The sequence below is a fragment of the Manacus vitellinus genome, unplaced genomic scaffold (genome assembly GCF_001715985.3).
Source record: "Manacus vitellinus isolate BGI_N305 unplaced genomic scaffold, ASM171598v3 scaffold_26_pilon, whole genome shotgun sequence".
Taxonomy (NCBI): domain Eukaryota; kingdom Metazoa; phylum Chordata; class Aves; order Passeriformes; family Pipridae; genus Manacus; species Manacus vitellinus.
In genome coordinates this window covers 10016128-10040930 of record NW_021939960.1, presented here as the reverse complement: position 1 = coordinate 10040930, position 24803 = coordinate 10016128, and the positions used below count along the sequence as shown (strand labels likewise).

The 24803-nt window shown below is 55.0% G+C and overlaps 2 protein-coding genes across 4 annotated transcripts in view; both read right to left on the bottom strand.

The window, feature by feature from the left end:
- HNF4A (hepatocyte nuclear factor 4 alpha) overlaps nucleotides 1-20532 on the bottom strand; it is a 34257-nt gene extending 13725 nt beyond the window's left edge. The window contains exons 1-2 of one of the 3 annotated variants that reach the window (XM_008920019.2): nucleotides 20372-20532; nucleotides 538-712 (exon numbers count right to left, since the gene is read on the bottom strand). In XM_008920019.2, coding sequence (XP_008918267.2) covers nucleotides 538-712; nucleotides 20372-20420 — 224 coding nt within the window. In that variant the 5' untranslated portion in view covers nucleotides 20421-20532. Of the gene's footprint in view, nucleotides 1-537; nucleotides 716-4331; nucleotides 4552-20371 lie in introns of those variants that run through there. The other 2 variants (XM_018074031.1, XM_008920018.2) reach the window with 2 other exon arrangements.
- Nucleotides 20533-22521: 1989 nt separating this feature from the next.
- Nucleotides 22522-24803, bottom strand: part of R3HDML (R3H domain containing like) — a 9637-nt gene continuing 7355 nt past the window's right edge. Inside the window, exons 2-5 of the mRNA XM_029960428.1 lie at nucleotides 24588-24706; nucleotides 23934-24066; nucleotides 22760-22875; nucleotides 22522-22654 (exon numbers count right to left, since the gene is read on the bottom strand). Coding sequence (XP_029816288.1) covers nucleotides 22522-22654; nucleotides 22760-22875; nucleotides 23934-24066; nucleotides 24588-24706 — 501 coding nt within the window. The remainder of the gene's footprint in view (nucleotides 22655-22759; nucleotides 22876-23933; nucleotides 24067-24587; nucleotides 24707-24803) is intronic.

The following is a 24803-nucleotide window of genomic DNA, read 5'->3' as shown; positions in this document are numbered from 1 at the left end:
GCATGAGTTGCAGGAGCAATATGAGTGCCTCATCCTCAGAGATGTGCCCACCATGCTGCCCAGCTTGGTGCTCCTTAGATGTTCTTGTATCATGTCACAGGCAGTGACAGCATTTTAGGTGGATGGCAGGCACCCTTCCATCTCATGATGGAGAAGGAGAGCCCCCAGGGAGCGAGCAAGGTTTGTGCTGCACTCAGAGCACTGAGTAGTGAGGTGCTCAGCCCCTGTAACATCTTCTCTCCCAGCATCTCTCTGCCACATCCAGGGTTGGACATATCCATTTGCAAGATGTGCTTGGCCCCTGAAGTACGGGCAAGACCTCCCAGGATCTTACCCACTGATCAGTGGAGGGCAATCCCAAAGTTAGAGCAGTCCCTGACCCCTCCCAGCTGGGTGGTGAGATCAGGGAAAGCGGTGGATGCCGCAGGGAGGATGATGAGGACGAAGGACGGTGCTGCTGCGCTTCGAGGGCTTTGCCGCTCAGCTCCCGGGGACTGTTTTGTCTCAGCCACGTGACTCTGCCCCCTCTGCCCTTACCTGCAGGAGTACATGTGGTTCTTCCTGACACTCCTCCTGAAGAAGCCTTTGCAGCCATCGCAGCTGGAGGCTCCGTAATGCTTGCCCGTGGCGCGGTCCCCGCAGATGGCACACAGCGCGCTCACCCCGATGCTGCTGGAAGTGTTGAGGTTGGCTGCTTCTGATGGAGACGTGTCTGCTTGGGGAAGGACACAGAAGAAGAACGCAGTGAGACAGACGGCCGACATTTCCTAACTCAGTTTCCAGTGAGAAACTTGATTTTTGGAGGAAGGAGGCTGCTGCAGCCAGGCTGTGTGACAAGGGCCGGTCAGAGAGGTGTGTAAGGAGCAGTGGGTGCTCTGAGTGCTGGAGTCATTGTATTTTGAGTATGCAAAAGCTCCCTGTGTGTTAAGGTGAGACAGCTCTTCCCAAAGGCCTTCAAATAAAGCAGAGGCCCATTTGCAGGAGTCACAGAGCGGAGCCAAAATTCCTCAGGGATTTGCAGACGCCTTGGGGCTGCAGCAGTGTGGCCAGAGAAAAAGCTGATGCAGAGTTAAAGTTGAGGTATTACAGCTCAGGGTGAGCAGCTGATGTATTAGGGAGGTGTTTGTGTTATAGCACTGAAAGAGCCCAAGCCAGCCCTGGGCAGATGCAGTTACAGAAACAAGGTGACCAGCTCCCTTTGCCAGAGAGCCTCAGTGCCAGGCCTGCAGCTCCAGCCTGCACAGCACTTCTTTGGGAGAACAAGACTTTAGGTACATAACAAACTCAAAGGACTTCAGCTGGAAAACTCACGTGGGCAAAAACTACCCGGAGTCTGGTAGGACCACAGTGGAGGTTGATTTGTCTTGCAGTCCTTACAGACCAAGGGGGACTGGCATTTGCAGGGTTTTTTTGGGAGGATGGGGAATTGCAGCAGCCTCTGGAGGAAAGGACATCTGAAAGGCTAAAAACCTACACTAAACCCCTCCAGCAAGCCAAACAAACCTCAAGGCTGAAGGGATCAGCCCTTAATTCAGTTGATCTAATTGTCCCCTCCCATGTATGTTTTCTGTATCAGCATAGGCACATTCCCCTGCCTCAGTGGAAATGCCAGTTGCAAATAATACCTAGGATCTACAAAGCCATAGAAACTGCTGGGATTTTTAATACTTGAGTCTATTGGTCCCTGGTCTCTGGGTTTGGCAGGGACACAGTTAACGCTCACCCTGGGAGGGTCACAGCTGCTCCCTCTTGGCACCCAGCAGAAAGGGGCTGGGTGCCATAAAAAAGCTGGTCCCAAGTGGTAGCTGGAGTGTGGGTGCTGGGGGAGGTGAAGCCAAGGCAAGGCTGTCTGGGGCAGGGCTGCAATTTTAACTTCTGTTTTGCAGAAGATGTGTTGCAGCAGGTGCTGCACATCCTGCTCATGCCATCCCTCAGCAGGAGTGACTGGTGTGGACCCAGCAGTGAGCGAGCATGGGAGGGTTCTGGAGCCAGCCCTGGCTCTGGCAGTATCTTTCGTTTCCCTGCCTGCTTTCCGTCTTTGTAATTCCTTGTGTCTCTCCTGTGTTTCTTTCTGAGTCAGTTGGCTGCCTCTCCATGTCCCTGCCTGGCACACCCTGTCACACAGCTGCGTTTCCCTGTGTGCAGCAACACTGGGGCAAAGCTCCTCTCCCCACTCCCAAAGTCCTGAGCTCCTCCCAAGGCCATTCTGGCTGTCTCCTGTCCCTATGAGCAGCTTGCCTCTAAAAACATCCTTCCTCTTGAGGGCTCAGCTGCATGCAGGTCATTCCAGAAGTAAAGTTAAATTTCCACTTTCAGCTAAACGTAGGACTTAGATGAGAGAGGAAGGGCTGATCTGCCTGTAATCACATTACTTGTGTATCTGTGACAGCCCAGATAAATCCCTTTTTAGCAGTCTATCACACTGTAATCAGATGAACATAGAGCAGGAAAAACTGGCACCATTATCATAAAAATTGCAACATCTTGGTCTAACAGCCAACAACAATGAAATCATTGCCTAATAGATAATTTTCTAATTAAGTTTATTTTGTAGTGCCAGAAACGTGGGCTCTGACTGCTGCAGTCAAGCATTTCTTCATGGGATTGATTTGGAGTTGAGGTAAATGGGGAAAAGGAAAAAAACGGGCTTTGAGACCTCGTAGCTGAGATTTGTGATAGGACAGGAGCTCCTCAAGAGGTCCCAGAGCCTGTCTGAACACAGGACTAGTTTTGGCCTGTGATGGTGACAAACTCCCTGCTGAGCAGCTGCCTCAGGGCTGGAGCTGCAGAACTGTGCAGGGCAGGGACCAAGCTCTGGGTCCTCGGCCAGAAAAGGAGGCAGAGATTCTACAGGTGGAGGTTCTGCAGGCAGAGACATGGGCACAGCAAAGCAGCCCTGGAAGTGAGACCTGTCCCTGGTCTGGAGCTGGGCAGAGGAAGAGGAGAGGAGTTGGTGCTGCCTGCCCCAGCTGACTCATCCACCCCTGGAGTGTGTGTCACATCACACCTGATCTTGTCATATAAAATTATCGTGTTTCTCTGCCCCAGAGAGCCCTCGGTCCAGGGGAGCCGACTCGCAGCCCCCTGTGCAAATGCTTGCTGGTTGGGAGAGAGACACAGAGAGGGAGCAAGGCCTGGGCTTGTCCCTGAGTGTCCATGGACATCAGCAGAGCCGGAGGGGGCAGCTTTTTGCCCTGAGGCACCTGGGTGGGTAGGACCAGACCGTGGGAGTGAAGAAGGGGCTGAGACCCAGAGTGGTGGCAGGTTATGGCACAGCAGAGCTGCTTTGGCACCACGGTGTTACATCCCTGGTGGAGCAGAGCATAACCTGGGGGAGACCCACAGAGGCTGTGATGGGAGAGTCCATGCCACCAGCACAGCCCTTCTGGGACAGAGGTGCCCAGCGGCCTCGGTGACACAACATACAGGAGGAAAGGGCTTGGAGGGTCGCTCTCTGTGGTGTGCTGCATTTAGCCATTAACCTCACATTTAGAGAGACTTTAGGGAGGACTTGGAGGGGAATCTTCTGTTATCTTTGAGCATTTAATCACCAGGACTCTTGGGTCCCCAAATGGGTGGGCCAGTGTGAATCCTGGGTGGTTAAGTGTGATCATACCCGTCTGAAGGGATGGGAACATTTGTCTATCCTCTCGATGTCCCTTTGTCCCTCTTACTGGGGGCTGAGCCTCCTGGCCCCACAGTGCTGACAGGGAAGGGGATGCCACCCCACACCCCAGCACTGCACAAGGGAAGGGCCATGGCCTCGGAGCAGCTGTGGGGACAGCACCTAAATCACTTCTCATAGTGATTTTCACCCTTGCCAGGTGCTAAATGCCTTTCTGCTCCAGGAAAACCTATCTCCAGCTGCTGCTGGACTGGGGCTGGCTCTCTGCTCTGGAGCCACAGGCTGAGTCATCTGTCTGGTGAACCATCAGCAGCGTTTCACTCAAAATCTTTTGGCCAGGCTTTTCTCTTGGCTGGGGTCTGGGGGAGGTGAGACCCCACCGTGTTCAGCCCCAGGCCCAATCCCTGGGCTGAATGTCTGGTGGGGACCTCTCATTCCACCCAGCTCCTGCTGTGTGCCTGTTCCCAAGGTGTCTGGGCTGCAGGGCACCATCCCACCCACCCCAAACACGCCTTTGCTCAGACACCTCTGTTTTTCCCTGGGGGAAGCAGAAACCCCCCATGAGCTGCCGGGAGCCCCCTGTCTGACACCCCTGCCGTGCCCCAGCCCCGCTGGGAGCATTTTGGTGGCCACCCCAGGGACTTCTCCTCCGGCAGCCCCCGGCTCATCCCACCCCAGCAGAGGGGAGAAGGCGGAGAGGACTCACCGTTGCCCATGGCCAGGACCTGCATGTTCTCAAACTCCAGGGTGGTGTACGCCGGGTCCAGCGCTGCGCTATAATCTGCCATCTCCATGTCTATTAGGGCTTTGGAAAGGCGCATTATCATCAGCAAACACGGGCCAGATTGTACCGATTCCCCTGTCCGAGGCTATTGGCCCTCTTGCCTCCCTCTGCCTTGGCTGCGTCCCCTATCTGTTGTCTTTTATTTCAGATATTTCTCTGAAAGGATTTGCTGAGCCTCAAGGCCTATACTCCCCAGAGGGGTGGAGGCAGGAGGCAGGGGTTAATCTTTAATCATCTCACCCACTGCCGAATGCTGCTTTTTTTTTTTTTTTTTTTGGTGGAGCTGCAGTGATTGTTGTTGACTGTTTATTATGGAATCTCAAGGCACTTTGCTGATCCTGGCTCCTCCTGGGCATGGGCAGGACCATGGGAGCAGGCGCTCACTGGCGAGGGAACACCTTCCCAGGCTATTGACCTTGATGCTGAATGTTGGTCTTAATGGTGCCTGGGATGGAAAACTTGTAGAAAACCCTACCAGCAGAACAAGGTTGCTCTTGGCTTCTGTCATTGCCTTCCCCTCCCCATCACTGGTTGCCTTCACCCCTGCTCTTCCCTTCTCTTGCTCCCTCCATCCCTCCCACTCCTCCTTCTCTCTCCCTCACGGTCAGGGAAGGTCAGCTCCTGCCTGGCAATTTACACGTTGCTATGTAAAGCAAAGTGTATGACTCCTTTTACTTCCCTATAAATCAGGTTTTACAGCATCTGGATGCCCCATAAACAGATCCCACTCTCCGTGCCCAAGCAGTGAGCGGGGCTGGAGGGTGGCACAGGCACCCTGGGAATCACCAGGGCAGCTCCTGTCCCATGACTGAAATCACTCCATGCTGGACACCCCCAGCCTCGGGATTTGACTGGTGTGTCTTAAAATTTTAATTAGATGCGTTAAATAATAAATAATCAATAATAAATTAGACGTGCTAAAATGCAGTAGAGCTCTATTCTGCAGTGGGATTTTTCCTTCTGCAGGTGCACCAATAGTGGTTCTGCTGCCTTGCCCAGACCTCGGGTCTGACTCTGCTGGTGCTGGACCCCCTTGACTGGAGCAAGCAGCAGAGCTGCCTGTGCTCTCCTCCTTGCTAAACCTGGGTGCTCTCCTCCCCAGCTGCCCCTGAGCACATCACTCCTCCACTTCAGCCAGAACTGAGACATTTCAGTGCAATTGTGAGATCATTGAGTGGGGATTTAATCGACCACTGAACAAGAGAACCAGCAATTAATGACCCGGTATCAGTTCACTCTGCACTGAAAACATCCCTGGGATTTCGCAACCAGCACTGTTGGTTTGAGCTCCCAACTTGCTTGTGTTTGTCCTTCCCAGGCACCCCAGTGCAGTGCCAGCCCTGCTGAACCACATGGGCCACGGTGTGACACCAAGGTCTCTGGCTCCACAGTAGCTCATGCCTTTGGGCAGTGATGCTAGTGATGATTTGCTGTTCACATTTTAGGAGGACGAGGAATTGTTCAAGTAGCCCTTGCCCCCCCCAAAACAATGACCTACATAACACTTCTAAACAGCTCTTCTACCCTGAGGCTTCTGGTATGCAGGAGTGAATCTGAGCTCAGGGGAGAGCCCCTGCCTTCTCACTTGGGGCTGGTGATAAATGACCCTTTGCTGCAGGTAAAACAGTCATCTGGCCAGTTCTCCTGAGGGACAGGCCAGAGCTCTCTGCACTCACGTGGCTCTTCTCTTAAGCAGACAGAGTCTTGGCCAAAAATTGTTTTTACGATGTGCAAACTGGGATGGGGATGCTAAGGTGGAGCATAGCCCCCTCCATAGCCTCACCCCAGGGACCTCCATCCCAATCCTGGCCAGGCCACAGTGATCCCTTTGATTAGATAAATGCTACAGACACCAGGTCAAATATGTGCAGGATTTGCCACAGCGTCTGGTAAAATATTGTAAAAACACAGCCCGTTCTGCTCTGCTCAGCAAAACAAACCTTTTACTTCAATAGCCTGCTGAGCAAGGAGGCTGCAAAGGCTGTTTGCTCCCCAGGCAGGAAGGATTAAAAGGGCCAGGAATAGAAATTGGAGAGGCAGCGTGTGCGGGAGAGCGGCAGATAAGGAGCGGGGAAGTTTGGAGAGCATTAGGTGGCTCATAAGGCTGGGACTGTCAATGGGACGTGGTGTTTTCCGCCTGGAATTGTGTTCACTGTTGTTTTCTCACTGCCACCATCCTCTGTGGGTCACCAGTGCCTCCTCCCAAATCCCTCTTCTCGCAGCCAGACCAGCCAAGGACACCATGCCCTGGAGATGGGCTCTGATGGAGACGCGTCGGCTGCTCCCTGGGCACAGGCTCTTGGGGGAGATGATGTCTCCCCTGGGATCTTCTGCCTGGGGAGTCCTTGTCTCCCCCTGACATCCTTGTGTGGTGGGTTTTGGGACAGCTTGCCAATGTAGTCATGGCTTGGACTCACCAACAGGACCCCACGGCCCCACAGATGTTTTAGGTTGGAGATGTTCAAGTCAGCAGCTGTTTGTGGGGCTGTTTCAAACACTTCTGGTTACAGAAGATGTTTTGTCATTTTTAGTCCAAGAGAGACAACTCATAGCTGGCAAAACCCCACTAGCTGGTGAAGGCTGTTCCCAGATCAAGTGCTCCAGGGAAGTTCTGCTCCCAGACCCCTTCCTCCCTCCTGTCCCTCCACCCACTGTTTCCTGTGTCAGGAGATGGCTGCAAAGCAGACCATGACAGCTCCGGGGCATGAAGTGTTCTATGCCAAGTGAGTATTTAATTTTTATCTGTTGAGCAGTAAATCCTTTCCCACACTGGCACATCATGACACTAATTCTGCCTTATCTATATATCCCTGACTGGTAAATTCATGCAATGCTAAAGGGGATTCCCTGAAAATAAGATCTCTGCTTCTCAGTAAATGAGAATCAGGAATAGAGTATTTAATAGGGCATTTTTGGTAAGGATGCCATCAGCTACATCTGAGCTCTTCATGTCAAGTGGGTGATCAGGCACCTCTCTTAGGGTTCCTCGGGCACTTCTTGAACAGGGTGTTGTAGGATGAGAGGATAATTGAGGTTGGAAGGGACCTCAAAGTCTCTACTCCAGCCTCTTGCTGGAAGCAGGGGCAGCTGTGAGAGCAGCATGGGTTGCTTGGGGCTTTATCTAGTGGGGTCTTGAACACTTCCAAGGATGGAGAGTGCACAGCCTCTCTAGGCAGCTCATGCTTGACTGTCCTAATGGGAAGCTTCTCCTTAGCCACTGGCTGAACCTGTCTCCAGTTTTTATGCCTGTTGATCTCCTCCTGCCAGCTCCCCACTCTTAAGAAATGCCTGGTAGAAATGCCAGTGCCCAGGGCCAGCAGGACCAACCTCATCTTTCACTGGTGATGTCCTTGCTGCAGATCCCGTCTCTCATGTCACTCCCAGCTCCAAGGCCACTGTGGAGCTGGAATGGCTTTTTCTTGGCATGCAAGTGAAGCAGAGATGGGCTCAGGTCTGAAACCTCTCTAGAGCAGGAAAACCCTGAACAAGGTCAGGGCCACTGCCCAGCCCATCAGTGTGTCACCGAGCGAGCCGTGGGGAAGCAGGAAGCCCAGTTACAAGACAAAGAACAAAAGTCCTGGGGGAACGTCACCAGCAGAGTCATCTCCACACATGCAAAGGTCCCTTCTGCCTTTTTTTTTTTCCCCTTTGAAATTTCAAATTCCAGTTTGTGGACAAAGTCCTGCCTATCTGAGAATATAGATCTCCGACCACTGACCAAACTCCAGTCCAAGCAGTCCCGAGGACTGCTCTTCCCCTTGCCCACAGATGCCTCTGCTCAGTCCTTGGATCTGCCAGGATCGTGCCGAAATTTTGCACTGGAGCACAGCACTGGTACTTGCACAAAGAGGATTTTGCACTTAATGTCAGCAGCTCCCTTTCTGGGAAGGACCATCAGGAATAACCAGGTAGGAGTTTTATCACCTGCAATTCATTTGACCAGTCAGTACAGATAGAAACCGAGAAAGTGAAACAAGGACTTCCATTGTGCTTATACCAGCAACTTTATCTCATGATTTAAATAAGGGAAGGGGGGAAAAAAAGCAGCTTCAGAGGGGGTGAAAAGCAAGAGGGAACATGAGCTTGTGGAGGCAGAGCCACTCTGTATGGTTAACTGATAACTCCAATTTGCCTCTTCCCTCTCATCTTTTCTGATTCTCCCAATTAAGCTCAACTTATTCTCATGCTAATCATTTCCTGACCTGTTTGTTCTGCATTAAAAAATTAACAGAGAGCAGTTTACTGCTTGAGTTGCTCACACAGAACTGCTACAGATTAGCAGGCAGGCTTTAAGCCTCTACACAGGACTTTTGGGTCTCACAGCCAGTCTGCACAGCTTGAGGATGAGCTTTTTTCCTGTTTTTAAAGAACAGCATTTTCTAAAGTCAATATAAATCCCCCTCCCTCCATGCCATGAGTATATTTGCTCTGTGACTCTTTCCAAATGGGAAAGATAAAGCCAAGGGCTTGTGTTTTGTCAGACTTTTGTAAACAGGGATATTTAGGCCACACTGTCAAACCCTTCTGCCTTCTACCTCGGCGTGACTCTGGAGCAGAGCTGACAGTGTGTTAATAAGCAGCTCCAAGGAATTTGTTAGGGGCTGGGGGCCTACAGGTCAGTGCAGCTGCACAAGCCCCCAGTCCAAGGAGCAGATCTTTGCCTCTGTTCTGGGCAATCATATGACAGACACACAGACAGGGGTCTGCTCCTGTGTCCATCCCCCCAGGAGCAGAGACAAGCTTCCAGGAAAACTGGTGATTCAGCAGAAGTTGCTTAGGGTCTGTTTGCCCCTTGCCAGCTGCACACAGCACATCCATGTCCTGGCAAAACACTTTGTGGAGGTGAACCAAAATGATCCACCAGCTCCAGACAGGGAGGAGGATCAAAAAGCTCCAGCACTAACAGGCAGGAGGAGACCAGAGCCACATGCCTGGGGGAAGGGGCAGTTTTACTGTCCTGTTAAACAGCAAGTCACTCTTAGTGATTTACTTTCCCCAGGGCTGAAGCACCTGCCACTGAGGTTGGGACAGATGTGGTTTGGGGCTGGGGTGATGCCCAGGACAGGCAGTCCCTGAGCAGACCCCAGACACGCTGTCACTGATGAGCTTGTGACCTGTGGTGGCAGCCCAGGCTCCCCAGCACAGCTCAGAGTGACAGAGGCAGCCTGCAGCCTCAGGCTGTTTCTCACCAATGCCAAAGTTATCAAAATGGGGCCAAACCAACGAAAAGCCCCGTGTGGAGAATCAAGGCAGTTTATGTGCATGGGAAGAGACACTTCAAAGGAGGTAGGAGACTCTGCCTGAACTCCTCTCCAAAAGCAACATGTGCATTTCAGCCGAAGCTGGGATGGATGTTGAGGCTGGAGACAATTATTGGAGTTAAATAAATAGCTGCTCTGCAAATGTGGTAGGGAAAGAGCTGCAAACCTGGGGACAGTCAGACCATTTCAGGATATACTGCTCTAGCAATAACACCGTGTGTGCCTTTCATCCCAGGACCAGAAAGGGGTTTATTATCTTGCCCTAACAAAGGCTCTGAACTCTTGAGGAAGTAATTATTATTTCCCTTGGGAGCTGTTATTATGCAAGGACAGTAAGTCTGAGCTGTTCCCAGAAGGGCAGCTGTGCTCAAAAATGCCAGGGCATTTACTGGTGTGTATCAACATCGCCCTGCCTGTACTGCAGCCCCTGAAAACAGCATCTGGCCTCTGGGACCTGAGGCTGTGGAAATCTGGCTGCTCTGTTTTCATATAAAATTGCCCAATGAGCCCAAGACCAAGTGAGGAAGAGGAACTGCTAGATTCATCTCCTTCCTTTACATCACAGGCTGCAATTTGTCTCGAGTTACAGCTCCCACCACTGATCCCACTTGCCCCCCTAAGCCCCTACAGCAGGAGCATTGCACTCCATCCAAATCCCAACCCAATGAAGACTCGGCCACTTTCCTGCAAAACACTCTCCTGCCTATCTGGGAGGAAATCCAGAAAATCTCTGACTTTGCCATGTGCTGTTTTGGATTCACTGTCTGCACTGGCAGTTGCTTGCCTGTGGTTTAAGCCCCATTTAAATGGGGGAGCAGAAGCCACAGGGAAGCAGCAGCTCTGGAGGAGGGTTTGCTGCCAGCAACAAGCACCTACTGCTCTCCGTGCCTCGCCAGCTCACTCGTTTAGTGTGGCAGGGAACTCAGCAGCCCACTCTGGACCTGGAGAGAACTTGTTTAGCAGGTGGATGTGATCCCTTTGGACCTGAAGTAATCTTGCAGCTTCCCAGGACGAGGATTCTTACTGAGCTCACAGTCTGACAGGCAAGCAAGTCCCTGCCTTCAGCCCTGCCAGCTGTTTGCAGGGCTCTTGCGTTTCGTTGACATTATATGTTCATTGTACACACGTGAAACAGCCCCTGAATCGTTCCAGCTGTGGAGCAATAGGGGGAGGAGAACAGCCAAAATCAACAATGGTTACACATCAAGTTTTACTTTTTTTTTTTTTTAAATTTCTTTTTGCAAAGGTGGATGCATCAGCAAGCCACGCCTGGAAGTGACCTCCAGGGGCTGCTGGGGCTCTCAGGATCAGCCCTCACTCAAAATCAAGGCAAAAATCTGCAAAGCTGCTGGGGGGGCTGGAGGAGGGTGGAGGCTGAGCTGCAGCAGGACAGGGGTAGCAAGGGGACAGTCTGAGCCAATGGCCCCAGGGGAGGATCAAGCAAGGGCACCTCAAGGGCAGAAAGTGTCTTCCTGAACCCCAAGCTGTGGGCTGCTCGAGCTGCCCTCCTCCTGCCCTGGGCTGGCTGGCAAAGTCATTCCCAGCTGGGGAGCTGAACTTTGGGGGAACATCTCAGGACAGGGCCAAGACATGGGAAACTGCTAATTAGCCTTTGAGTATTTGACCTGTGTCTCCAAGACTGGATAATGCTATTATTTTTCCTTTTGCATTCCTGTAAGACCCAGTGCCATTGGCCTTTTGTATCATAAAAATATTAAACTATATTATGACCATAAACTACATCATTTGAGGAAATGAACCATTTCTACCGAACGTATCACGGGACACTGAAGCCATGAACTTTCCTAAATGAATTGCCAGCTGATAAAGAGCTCAGGTATTGCTGGGAGCAGCCCCCAGCACGTGGCTCCCCACTCAGCCCTGGCGTGGGGAGCTCGTCCCGTGGGGTGGTGATGGGTGCAGGCTGGACAGGCTGGACAGGAGGCACCAACCCCACTGCCAGCATAGGCCCTGCTTGGGGGGAATTGCTCAAGCCAGAGGAGCCCCAGGGTTTTTGCTGTGCCCCAGGGTGGAGGGGGGATGTTGGGGTGTTTTGGGGATGAGGCTCTGTGAGGCAACAGGGGTGCAGGGCTCAGGATGAATAAAACATGTCCAAGTGCCTGCAGCCCCTCCAGCAGCACCCTGAGCCCACTCAGCCTCCTCGTTTCCTCACCTCCTCACCAAGGTCCCTGTGAGTGCTGGGGCTGAGCACAGAGCTGGCTGGAGGGGGACAAGTTCTGGAGGGGGCCATGGAGGGGGAACCAAAATCTACTCTGGTAAGAACTCCGTGCAACTGGTAATGTTAGAGTTGGAAGTGTTTTTCTCTTAGTTGCTTTTAAGCTTTCATTATGAGGACTGGGTAAGTCCTGCTGCAGATGTGGCTCAGGAGCAGAGGCTGTGCTGCAAGTGGCAGGATCCGTCCCCAGGCCTGCTGAGACTGCAGCACAGGGCAGTAATGCCAGACACTGGGAGCTGGGCTGAGAATGACTAAATCATTTTGCAAACGGCACAGGCAGTCACTGGAGTGTCCATGGGATGCCAGCCTAACTCCACCACCTCTTCCCCCAGGAGTCACAGCACCCACCAACATGCCACCCACATTGGGGTGCCTCTCTCTGGAGCCCCAGAACCAGCCTGGGGACATCAGCCATCAGCACCCACAAACCTGGCACGTTCACCCCGCACGAAGCAAAACGTGCGGGGCCCCGTCGGGTGGGGACCAGCAATACCGGTGGGAACCAGCCATACCAGTGGGAATAAGCACATTTTGGCAGCTCAAATCCCCACGGGAGGCCCTGGGGGTGCTGGTGCCCCTCACTCACACAGCCTGGCTACGCAGCCCCTTCTCTCCGTGCTGCGAGCGCCGAGGGGAGCGCGGGGGGTACCTGGAGTTTCCTGGAGCAGGTCGTATCTGCTGCCATTCATCTTCCAGAGGTGCTCAGCTCCGTGGGCAGAGCTAAGGGAGTCTTGCCCCTGGATGGGGCTGTCCAGCCGTGGGTGAGCCCCCCGAGGGCAGCGGGGCACGAGCCATGCCCAGGAGCTGGCTGCAGCGCAGCAGCAGGGACTGGCTAATCCCTTAATGCTGGTCACAATGAGATTTGATGGGGAGCAGGAGTTTGTGCTGCAGAGCTGCAGGTTTTAAAGGGTTCTGGCCGCTACCCAGAGGAAAATTATAAGGTGGTCCTGGGTCTGTGCCCTGCAGCTGCACCCGCAGCAGTACCTGCTGCTCTCTGGGCCACCTTTCAGAGGTGCCCTCACCCTGCTCTCTGGCCTGCCACTAGGTTTCTTCTGGGCAGGGGGTGCCTGGCCACACATGCAGCTCTGGAGGTTGATTCAGAAAACATGCCTGGGTGTGTCTGACAGCGGGAGTGGGTCTGACTCCTTCTCCAGGGAGGGGCTGACTGTTTTCTCTTTAAAATGTTTTTATATAAATACCCAGAACACCACATCCTTGAGCAACAACCTTGGTCTCCCCTTCTAGCCACCATCATGATGTGTGGGATAGGAGGCATAGGGATGAAGCAGCGTGGCAGGTGGGAGTTGCCTACCTGGTGCTCCCTATCCCAGGCAGCCTGAGATTTCAGCTGTGCCTTGTCCCACAGCCCATCCAAGACAAGCCCACTGGAAGAAAAGGGATTTTCCAACTGCTAGACTACAAGAAACCTCTCTCTGCCACCCCAGCGCTGCCCTCTCTGGGCTTTTTTCTGGAGGTGAAGCTGCTGCAGTGGGGACTGATGCCCAACATTCCCACATGGAGCAGGGAGCAGCATCAAGGGCAGGGCCGAGACTGAACTGTGTGTAACCCCATGACACCTCCCTTCACCCCTCTGTTTCCACACAGCTTTTAATGCCTATAACAGGGAAACACACCCAAGTCAACACAGACTTCTCCCAGCCGATGGCAGTCCCCAGGCACACACCCATGGATGAGCCACAGGCACTACCTGGCTCTGCTTCCACCCCCTCCATCCCACCACCATTTAGTCCTCAATGGTAGCAGACTTTAGGCAGGAGAGCAGCCAGGGCTGTGGATCTGGGTGTTTGTCCTGTTGCCCCTCCTGCTTCCTTATTCCACCCTTCATTTGTTGATGCCGCCTTTGCCCTGCCGACACCAGGCTGGTTCCCTTGGGAATCCATCAGTGCCTTGCACACTCTTCCCTGCCTGGGCACCTCCACCTGGCTGAGCCTGCCCATCCCTGGGGCAGGGCCTGCTCCTGCTCACAAGCCGTGGTGGCTGCAGGCGAGAGGCCAGGCAGCTGGATGGGAAACTGCAGCACAGGCAGGGCCCTTTTCCACGGGGTGTATGTGGGTGTGTGTTGTTTTATGCCTTCTGCTGAGCTCCCTGGTGCTGCCCTGTCCACTAACCTGACACCTTGCCCAGCCTCACAGCCCAATGCCAGATTTCCTTGGGTGACAGTAGCACCAGAGAATCCTCTTCCCATGCTGAGCCGCTGCTTTTCACTGGAGTGGTGGGGTGGACAGTGCCACCCTGGCGATGGGGTGGGATGCAGGACTTGTCCAGCCAGCTGGAAGCCAGGGCAGCTTGGAACACTGGAGAGGAGCTGCAGCAGTCTCTTACCATGGGGTATCAGCCATGGGGTGTCAGCCTCTTATCTTGGGGGCCGTGCAGCAAAATGATGAGCCTCCCCTGGGAGCAGAGGGGGAGAGAAGTGGCTGAGCAGGGCAGAGGAGCCGGGCTCTGGAGCCTCCATGAAGGGCACTGGGCCATAAACATGGCACGGTGGCTGTCGTTTATGTGTCAGCAAACACGCTGAGTGGGCTCGACTATTGATTCTGACCACATAAACCAGTGTTGTGGCACTTGTTCAGGTTTGTGCAGGTTTTACAGCTCTCGTTCTGAGAAGTGCCCAGGTATTTGGTTTTACTCCTTCCTTCAGGTCTATCTGTTGACATTGGCTCTCCCAGCCAGAGCGTTGGGCCATGCCAGGAAGCTGAGTGTACGGCTCTCCTTGTGTTTCCCACTTTCCCAGGTGTTATCGCCTATAAAATCTCACACACACCCATGGCCGGGACAGGTTTCTGGTGCAGAGGCAGGTGAAAGGTGCCCACTGGTCCCCACCACTGGTTGGTGGGTTTGGGTGCCCTGTGCTCAGTGGCAGGAGCTGAGCCACCCACCCTGACAGATGGATGGGCAAAGCTGCAGGGAAGGTGCTGCCCTGGGAAGTCCGGGGCAAAGTCAGAGGTCTGTAGGGCTGTGATGAAATTGGGATGTCAAAACCCATTTGGATGTCCAGAGAAGGAGAAGGTGTCAGGGCTCCCAGAGCACCGTCACAGAGGAGATGGGCCATGCTTGGTGACCTACAGTAGGAGGCATGTAGTGTCATCCATTCCCTACTGCCAGTCCTCTTCCCATCAGGAGGTGCCAGCACTGACTGTGCCCTCAGTGACACCTTGGTGCTGGGGGCTCAGGGGGGCTTGAGCCCATAGTGATGGTCCCTGTCTGCCTCTCAGCACCAGAGCTCCTGTTACTGTGTGGATGCAGCTGGAGTCCCTCTGGTGGCTGCAGCATTTTGGGATAGAAAGACTGGTCTGGCCTCACAGACCCTGCAGCTTTTTGGAGCCAGGAACCTTTGACTGCTGGTGCCTTTCCACAGCCACTTGCTCTGCATGGAGCTGCTCCTCTCATAACTTCAGTGGAGCATCCTGAGCCTACCTTTATTTTTTGAGGCATGTACTTCCTGAAGGGATTTGCTGGATAATTTCAGTCCATGCTCAGGCTGAGGCTGGGAATGTGGTGCCCATGCCCAGCACAGGAGAGCAGAGCCATCAGCCCCAGGTTCACAATACAACCACTACCTCGAAACCTGCCTTCCATGAAAATTCTGCAACACTTGCCATTTCCACATACATTTCTGCCAGGAGCCTTGTTTGCTTGAATATTTGAGGAAAGCAAACAGAGAAGGAGCCCGAACACAAACAGTTGCGGATGTTTTTTTGCAGTCTTTGCCCTGTTCTGACCCCAGGCCTGCTGGCAGAGACACTTGCAGGCATCCCCCTGCCCGACACACCCCTTGGCTCTGCCTTGTGTGCTGCCTTGAGCCCCTTTGCTGGCCCTGCTGTAAATACTGCTGTATGCAAAACAAAACTCACCCAGCCCTTGCTGTCTGTGGGACCACCATTGCTCACCATCCCTTTGCACTCATGCTAAGTAAACATTTTTAATTCCATTCAAGAGATGTCAGCAGATGACTAACACAGTATGTCTGACTCGCAGACCTACACCTGCCCTGCCAAGCTCAGAACATATCTCAGACACTCCTCAAGCCTTCCAGAACCTCTTGCTGCTCACTTCGCAGAGCCAGAGCTCATTTCCCACTGACAGCAGCCCTCTGGGCTCACTCCCCTGGCCCAGTGAACAGCTGGGCTGAGGCAGGAGAAGTCACAGTCCTGTGGGCAAGTGCAGAGGCCCTGTGACACTGAGCAGCATCCCTGCAGCCCCTGAAATGGGGGGAGCATCCCCAGCTCCTCCCCAGGGAAACCTTCACCAAGCACCAGCAAATAACTCTCGGGATCAGGCCAAGGCACTAAAGCAGTGATTGTCCCTTTTGCATCCCAGTAAATACCTGTGCTTCTTCCTGCCTGCATCAAGACCCTGCTCAGGCACCGGAAAGTGCTGACCTTGCCACACCAGTGTTACAGCCTCCCCCAACAGCCAGCAAGGACAGCAGGAATGGGGACAAGGAAGGGGCTGTCTCAGGTGTCCTAACACCCACTGGTCCCTGATGGCCTCTGGGCCATGGACACAGAGCACGAGGTGTAAACAGAGGAATTAAGCAGCAGCTGACATGAGCAATCAAGGAGGAAAAGCTCAGTTCAGGTCATATCTAGTGCAAAGCTGTAAAAAACTAGATGCATTTGGCAGTGAAAAATAATTGCTTCACAATGAAAAGTAAAAATATTCGGAAATTCTGCCTCCTTTTGTGTTCCTCAGTTGAAACTGTTGCCCACATCTGACCAGAACGCCTGAGCAGCAATGACGTCTCACATTTTTCAGCTATTTTCCAAAGCTGCTTTACTGATCAGGGCCAGCCCTGATCATGCGCTGGGCCCTGCTGTAACCACCAGCCCTGGGCACCCCAGAGCTGCTCCCAGTGCTGCCTGCACTGGGATTGAGACCAATTGCTCAGATTGTGCCCAAGTGTCATCAGGAGGATAAAGGTGGAGCCAGGGGCTCATCCCCTCCTCGCTGCCCAGCAGAGGATGGTGCCTTCACCCTCTCTCCATCCCCTGCCTTCTTGCACAACCTTTGCAGATTCCCATAGGGATTTAGCACTGGTTTGCCCAGTGGAGCCCTTTCCAGCTCCCAGCCTGTCCTCAGCACGTGGTGGTGAGGATGCTGACAGTGCTCCAGCTCCGTGGCTCTCCATGAGCTGTGGCAACACTCCCCCCTTGGCCAGGGGCCAGTGCAGGGTGCTGGGGACAGGCCACCTTTGTCACCACCTGGCAGGGCATCCCCTGGATCCCTTCCACAAGGCACAGGTCTGATGGGAGGGAAAAGAGTGCCCCCGAGGTATGGTTTGGGGGGAATGCTGATGGCAGTCTGGGGCAGGGGATGGATGGGAGGGTTGCAGTAACTGCAGTGGGAGGATGCCCCACTCCCTGATCTTACTGATGCCACCAGTGCAAAGAGAGGGCTAGACCTTAGGCTGAATGCCAGTGCCCAGATTCCCCCTTTGAATATATCCCTGGCTTCAGATGGAGGCTGAAATCCCAGAGCCCTCGAGATGGACGGGGAGAAGGAAAAATCAGAAAATGTTTCCATCTATCAAAGGAAACTGAAGATAACTCTGCAACCCCTCTAAGGCTGAAGGCTCATCCAGTGCTGAAGGTGAACCCTGGTGTGCATCTACCAGCCATGCCAGCTGGAATGGACTGTCCTTCCAGGGCTGGGAGAGCAGCACTGATGGGCTGGGCTGGGACTCAGCACCACCACCACTGTGTGAGCCCCCTCATTGCTCTGCACGGGAATAAAACTGCCAGTGGCCCTGGGAAGGGTTTGGCCACCACTTTACCATCTTCACGATGATGCATTCTGGCTGCTGTGCCCACCCTGCCGCCCACCCCCATCCCAGCCCTGCAGTGCTGCAGGCTGCCAGGGGAGCACTGCCCGGTCCCCCGTCCCTCCAGCCCTTCCTCGCCTCTATTTGGATAACTTTTTCACCCGTTTTATTTATGAGGGCTCCCCTCCTTCTGCCAACACTCTGAGTTTCCTCTCGCTCTGCTCTGGGAGGCCCATCTCGCTTTGTTACACTTTTTATTTCTCTCCCCCTCGCACGGCCCCAGGCTCGCAGGCAGCGGTGCCGGTCGGAGCCTTTGTTCGGCCCCGGGAGCAGATGGGAGAGCGGCCGCGGGTGGGATGGGCAGCGATTCCTCCCCGTCCACCCAACGGCACCCGGCTCTGCCTGCACTTGCCCAAGCTCAGCATGTGGCTCAGTCACTGACTCTCAGACTGAAAAATTAGGAGAAAACCAGGATTAAAAAAAAAAAAAATCAGGAGGAAATTAATATCAGAAATGTTTGCTTGCCTGTGTTTTAGGTCCCCGATGTTCCAGGGCTGGCAAGAGGCTGCTCCCATTAGAGCCAGATGCAAGTGGGCAGAGGAACTTCATCTTAAGTGACTAAAGGGCTTGTCCAGCTCCTTGCATTGCTTCTATCAGGCAAAGCTGGCTGCTTGCTACAGAAATGAGGCTGGCTTTGCACCCTGGGGCAAAGCTGGACACAGGCACCCTGGATGTGGGGGCAGCCAGATCCAGCCATCCTGCACTACCATGTCTCCCAGGCTGATGGGAACAGCCCTTGAGCCTCCCCTTCTCTTGCAAAGGAGGTTCAAGTCAGTCCCAGCAAGCTGGGTGGGCCAGGAGCCATCTCCCACCAGCAGCAGGGACTTCAGCATGGAGGATGCTCAGCACTCACTGCTCCTGGGCCAGCCCTCGCTCCAGGATCTGACACTCAGCACATCTCAGAGCCATCGAGCCTGTTCCACCTGTTCACAAGCATCCTGCATTACATGGCTCCTTGCATGTTGTCCAAGAAGCACCAGCTGGACACAAAGCCACGACCTGCACTGAACAGACCAAAAACTGGGCATTTTTCTGAGTCCAGCTTTGTATGAGGTCCAGTCCCACTTCTGTATCCTGCAGCTCAGAGGCTGGGGTGAACAGAGGTCCTCCAGGGACCTGGCTCCTGTGGGCCTGGGATGCACAAATGAGCAACCTGATAAAAACAGGCTAAAACTCAGCATTTCATAACTGCTTGACCATAGCTGCCTGGTCCAGCCCAGCACAGTGACACTACTACAGACCCTGTGCAGTTCCTACATGTTTCTATTACCACAGGCCATGGATCCACCAAAAAGCTGATGAGCCCATGGCTCACCATGGGGAAATGTGATCTGAAATAAAGTGATCTGCAGAGTACTGAAGTGTTGGGGACTGGGGCCAGGATGCACAGGGCAGCGTGGATGCCACCATAGGGGTGGGTTAGGTCTGGAGGTGGCACCCACAGGAGGCTGCAGGTCTGGAGCAAGAGAAACCACCACCCAAAGCAAGGCCATGAGCAAAGTGTGAGGAGGTGGCCTGGGAGTCCCACAGGCCCTCCTGGCACCTGGCTGGAAGGTGGGCTGGGGGGGCTGCACATGTTCGTAAAGGAAAAGAGAAGCAGGACATGAAAAATAGAGGAAAGGCAAGGTAGTATGATGGAGAGCCACTGAGAGTGATGGAGAGCCATGAGGATCTGATGGAGAGCCACAGGAAGTGATGGAGAGCCATGGAGAGTGATGGAGAGCCATGGAGAGTGATGGAGAGCCTCATAACTGTGACACCTCAACTGCTGTGGCCTCACTCCACACCCTGGCCACATCCAGGGAACTGGTGTTCCCAGATCACATGGGACCAAACCAGCCCCAGCCCTTTGCTGTGCAGCAGCACAGTTGACCTGTCCTGAGGATAACAGCGAGCTGATATCAGCCCGGGCAGGGGCACCTGTGCCCTGGTGCCCATGTGGATTTGTTGGCAGTTGGCACCCAGCACAGCCAAGGAGCAAAGCGGCGCGGGGCTGCTCCGGGATGGTGCCCGCTGAGCCATGCAGGGAGCACAGGCACAGGCCTAGAGAGCATTCCCTGAGGCCAGGAGCCTGGGCAGCAGCGTGCCACCTGATGCTCTGCACCACAGAGGCTGTGGTTCATCCAGGTGCTGCACTCCCTGCTGGGAAACCTGCCCAGCTGTAACGACGGCTCAGCCCCGGCCCTCGGCAGAGCCCAGCACTGGCTGTGCCCGCTGTGCCCGCTCACACAGCTCGGCTGTGCCACAGGCTACCCACAGCCTGAGCACCAGGGCTGGCTGCATGTCCTGAGGCAGCACATCACCTCCTCTAAGCTGCTGCCACTTGTGCTGCCAACCCTCCAGCAGCCCCTCTGCCGGCTTGGGCACGTGCCTTCTTCTTCGGGCCAAGTAGAGCGGGAGAGAGAGAAATCGCATACACAGATGTATTCACATCGCATAAAAAATCAGTCAGAACCCTTTTCCTGCCTCCATCTCCAGCCTTTGCAGGCGCCTGAGCCGGTGGGGGCCAGGCAGCGTGGCGGGCTGGGGCGTGGGGCTGGGGGCTGCTGCCCGCTGGCAGCCCCGGTCCCCGCGAGCGACGCCGGGACGGCAGCGCGGGCGATGGGAACGCCGTACTCACCATATGGAGCCTCCATCTTAGCGCTTAGCTGGGTGCTTACATTGACCATGTCTCGCCGGCTACTGCTATGGGGACTTGGGGTGGAAAAACCAGAGGAAGTAGAGGAACAAAAAAAGAAATCTAAATAAATAAATAAAAATGTCTCTCACTAAGGAACTGGGTGAAGGCAGGAGGGAGCAGCGGAGAGGCAGGGCGAGGAAACCTGCCTCTCCTGTTATCTTATTGATTCGCTTAATCAGGGCTAATGTGGGTGGAGATGTTAAATAGTAACCAAGCTCTTATGGAAACCAATCTGCAAGGTGCCGTTGCTGTAGCTATAGTAACTGCTGCCAAGCTAGAAACTCAAACATGGCTTTTACTGGACTCTTTTGGGGCTCCCGTTTGCAGACAGTGTCAAGGCCGGGGCAGTGGCTGGGCTGGGGTTCACCCCTGGCCACGGAGATGGAGCGTCTGGATCCAACTCTGCAGCGCCCCAGGCACTGCCGAGTTCTGTGCCATCACCCACCCACGGTGGGAAAACCATGTCTGAGCCCACCTGCGGCAAAGGGCAAACATGGCACGGGGGGCCAGGGGCTGTGGGGCAAGTGTGGGGGCTGGCAGGGGCAGAGTGGAGCCTGGCTGAGGCACAAGGGGCAAAATGCCCCGGCCGTGAGTTGGGACTTGTCTGCCTGGTGCTGAACTGGGGGGGGTTGTTTGGGGATGGGGAGCTGCAGGGATGCTGTGGTGGGATGCAGGGTGGTACCCTGAGTGCTGGGCCAGGCACAGGGAGTTTGCAGCTCCTCCCTGTCTCCCTCTGCTCCCCAAACTGGAGGGACTCTCAGGGTGCCCCAGCCACTCACAGACATCTGTGCCTCCCTTTGGGACCGCAGCACCCCAGACCTCATGGTGGCAAATGTGCAGGTGGGGTCCCCAAACTCCCCGTGGGGCTGTGGCAGCCCTTGTGCCACCAGTGGCTCTGTGATGGGAGCAGTCCAGGCTCCTGGGGGCTGCCCTGAGGCAAGCAGGACTACATACAAGAAGGGTTGCTGAGAGGACACCAAATATATGGAGAATTCAGAGCTGGAGCAGAAAAAGTGATTGTCCAGCAGTGCAGAGCCTTCCACATCCCCTGCACATCTCAGGACAGGGCCAGGCTGAAGGAAGTACAAAGGGATCCTCGTCAATCCCAGGACCCCCCAGCACCTCAACTACTGAAATCCTGCAGCCCTGAGGGGACAAACTTAGGGACATCTGCTCCTCTGGATGGAAAAGCAAATCCCAAGGGAGCGTGCAGTGGGAAGAGTGCTGCCAGGATGCAGAGGGCTGTGGCATAGGAATACACAGCTGGATGCTCAGATCCAAGGTCTGGAAATCTGGGGGCCTCTGAGTTTTCTGACTGCTGAGAGGTTCCAGAGAGGGAGGGAATGTGGGCAATGGGGTGAGTTAGGGCAGCAGGATCACATGGAATGGCCTGGGTGGGACAGGGAGTTCGTGGCCCTTCAGCATCACCATCACCTGGTGACCCAGCAGTGCTGGCTTCTCCCACACGATGGAGCAAAGCACCCAGGCATCTCCTGTGCCCAGAGCCCGTGGCCCCACCCAAGGCTTCTGCACCACTTTGCAGTTTACCCTCCAAACCAGAGCAAAGACACTGGCTTGGTGTAACCCCGAGGCTCTGCCTGTGAGTGAGGGAGGACCGACACGAGCATGGGGGTCTCCAGGCTGCTTTATTGGGGGCTCAGAGCTGGGTCCCCGTGGCTGGAAGGGCTGCTGTGGAGCAGGGGCACGCTCGGGGTTCCCCACTTCTCCAGCTGCTCACCATGAGGGAACATCTTGGTATTTGCTTACACCAGACTCTGCCTTAGCACCGAGGGGGGCAGTGGGGAAAGCCCCCCGAGTCTGCAGAGCAGGGACCACGCCAGCCAGCCCCACTCCCTCCATGCACCCCCAAACCTTCCCTATTTCAGAAAATAGGAACCTGAACTATCCCTAGTTCCCCCAAAGTGAGAAGCAACCAGGTGACGTGAGCACTGCAGGAGAGGTGGGTTAGAAAAGCAGTTTCCTACGCGGCACTGGGGATGAAGCAGGTTGGACAGCCGGGCTGCTGGGGGTCAGTGTTTTAAATAATTCTGGTTGACCCCATTCCCGGGGTTCCTCCTGGGGCTGCAGCCCTAGAACCAGCTGACTTGGTTGGATTTGACTCCGGAGAAGCACATGTTGTTGGAGCAGCCCCGGCCGTAGGTGGGGGGGCAGGCTGAGCACGGCCGCCCCACCTTGTACGGTGCTTCTCCCAGCCAGTTGCCCCTAAAAAGAGAGGAGGGCATCACCTCTGAGCACCAACACCTCTACTTGTCACCGGTGAGAGGAGGGAGGATGGCAGGGGGAGGGAGGTTCCCTCCAGGCACTTACTTGATGGCGTAGTTGCAGACGAGGAGGATGGCGTGACGCCACGTGCTGCCCCACACCTGCACGTTGGCACAGGTGCCCAGGGCACAGCCCAGGCGGCTGGAGGTTGCCCACACCATCTGTTCCAGGACAGAGAACAGGCACTGTAGATGTCCATCCACCCAGGCATCCCGCAGACCATCACCTCAAGACCCCAGAACAGGGCTCTGTCCCACCAGGGCATCACAGCCCACCTGCCTGAGTCTCCTTGGCAGGTGCTGTCCCATCACGGGCAGTGCTTTGTCACCAGAGGGTGACTTTTTGCTCTCCCTCTCCTGCCTGCAGCCTGCACTGCCCTGCAAGGGGCTGCCTTGCCAAGCTCACAGGAGTGAGCAGCAGCGTCTGGGTCACTTCTCCAGTTTACCCAAATTAGCTCCCAGACCTCACCCTGAATCATGGCCAGCAGCTTACCCTGCACACAGGGAGGTCGAGCAGAGACAGAAGCTCCTCCTAAAGCCTCCCCAGGCTGACTTTCTTCCTTAAAAACTGTATATTGCCCTTCTGCAACTCCGAGAATCCCTGAGCACCCCCATAGAGGAGCCACACGGGGATGCACGTGCTCAGGTAAAGGCTGGAGCTGTGCAGAGGAGGTAATCAGGGTTTGGTACAGCTTTGCTACCGAGCACAGGAGCAGGGGAGTTTTTCACCTTGTGCTGGCCAGGCTGTTGGGGGATGTGCCAGGGGATGAAGGGGCTGCATTCCCGGGGAGGTGAACACAGCTGGGTGCTGTAATTGTGCTCCATCACAGAGGAGAGGGTTCACACTTGGCAAAAGTACAAAGGGGCTTTTTTTTCCTCTTCACTCACCACCTTCGAGTTACCAGTGGTGTAGTAAGGGAAAAAAGGCCAAAGCAGGGGAAAAAAAGCCTTAAAGTAATGGAAACCTCCTTGCCAACAGGCCAGAAGGGCCCAGCTGCTCTTCAGTGGGTTGTGAGCCCCTGGGACCTCCCTGCAACGGCCTGAATCCTGCAAGGCTCCGGGACAGGAAGGCATTGCCACCGGCAGACACGCTGCCAGGATCTGAAGCTGGCAGCTGCCAGGATTTGATCCTGGATCCCAGCTGCTGCTGGGAGAGGGGCTGTGAGCTGCACAGGGCCCCCCTCTGGGGTCCCGGGGGCTGTGGGGGCTGCAGGGCTCACCTGCGTGTAGTGGCTGCAGACGGAGCCGCTGCACTTGCTGGGGCAGCGGGGGCTGCACTCGCGGGGGTGGGGGAAGGAGTAGTGCTGCTGCTCCTGGTGCCAGGATTTCACCATGTCCGTGACCGAGCGGTACCTGCGAAAGGCACTCCATGTGGACCTCCCCCACACCAGAGGCTGTGGGTGAAGGAGAGGAAGGGAAGGCTCCACATTGAGGAGAGAGAAACAGTTTGGAGCCAGGGCCTATCAGGACCAAGCATTCCTGGGGGAGAAGGGGGCAATGAAAGCCTTGTGCCAAGCCCGCTTGTGCCCAAGGCCAGAAGACCTGGACCTTCATGGAGACACCTGAGCTCTCAGCCATGTGGTGGAGATTTAGGACCCACATCTCCCTGGTCCCTGTGCCTGGCAGAGACAGGAGTAATGCCCCACTTCTCAAATGAACAGAGGGCACCTCTGCTTTCCTATATTTACCCTTCTGCAAGAGCTGGACCCTTCTCCACCCCAGAGGGGCTTGGTGTGCCTCTCAGCTGCATCCCAGTCCTGTGCAAGCCCAGCTCAGAGCCTCTCTGCTTCTTGACCACAGGGCTGCTGCTACTCCTCCTCTGCTGTGGGGTCTGGGGGGTTCCCAGGAGCTCATTCTGCCCCCAGGGCACTCACCTGCCCGACTGGATGGAGAGGTTCTGCCCCACATATTTCATCAGCTCAGGGGGCCCGTGGTCCCACAGGCAACGCGCAGCCCACGCCTCTGCTGCCCTGGCCAGCCGCTCATCCCACACCTGGCCAGGGGAAAGGAAAAGGGCAGCCAGGAATCTTGGCTTCCCAGAGGAGGGAAGAGGAGAAACCTGCTCCATTGTGCTCAGGGGGCTTTCTGAG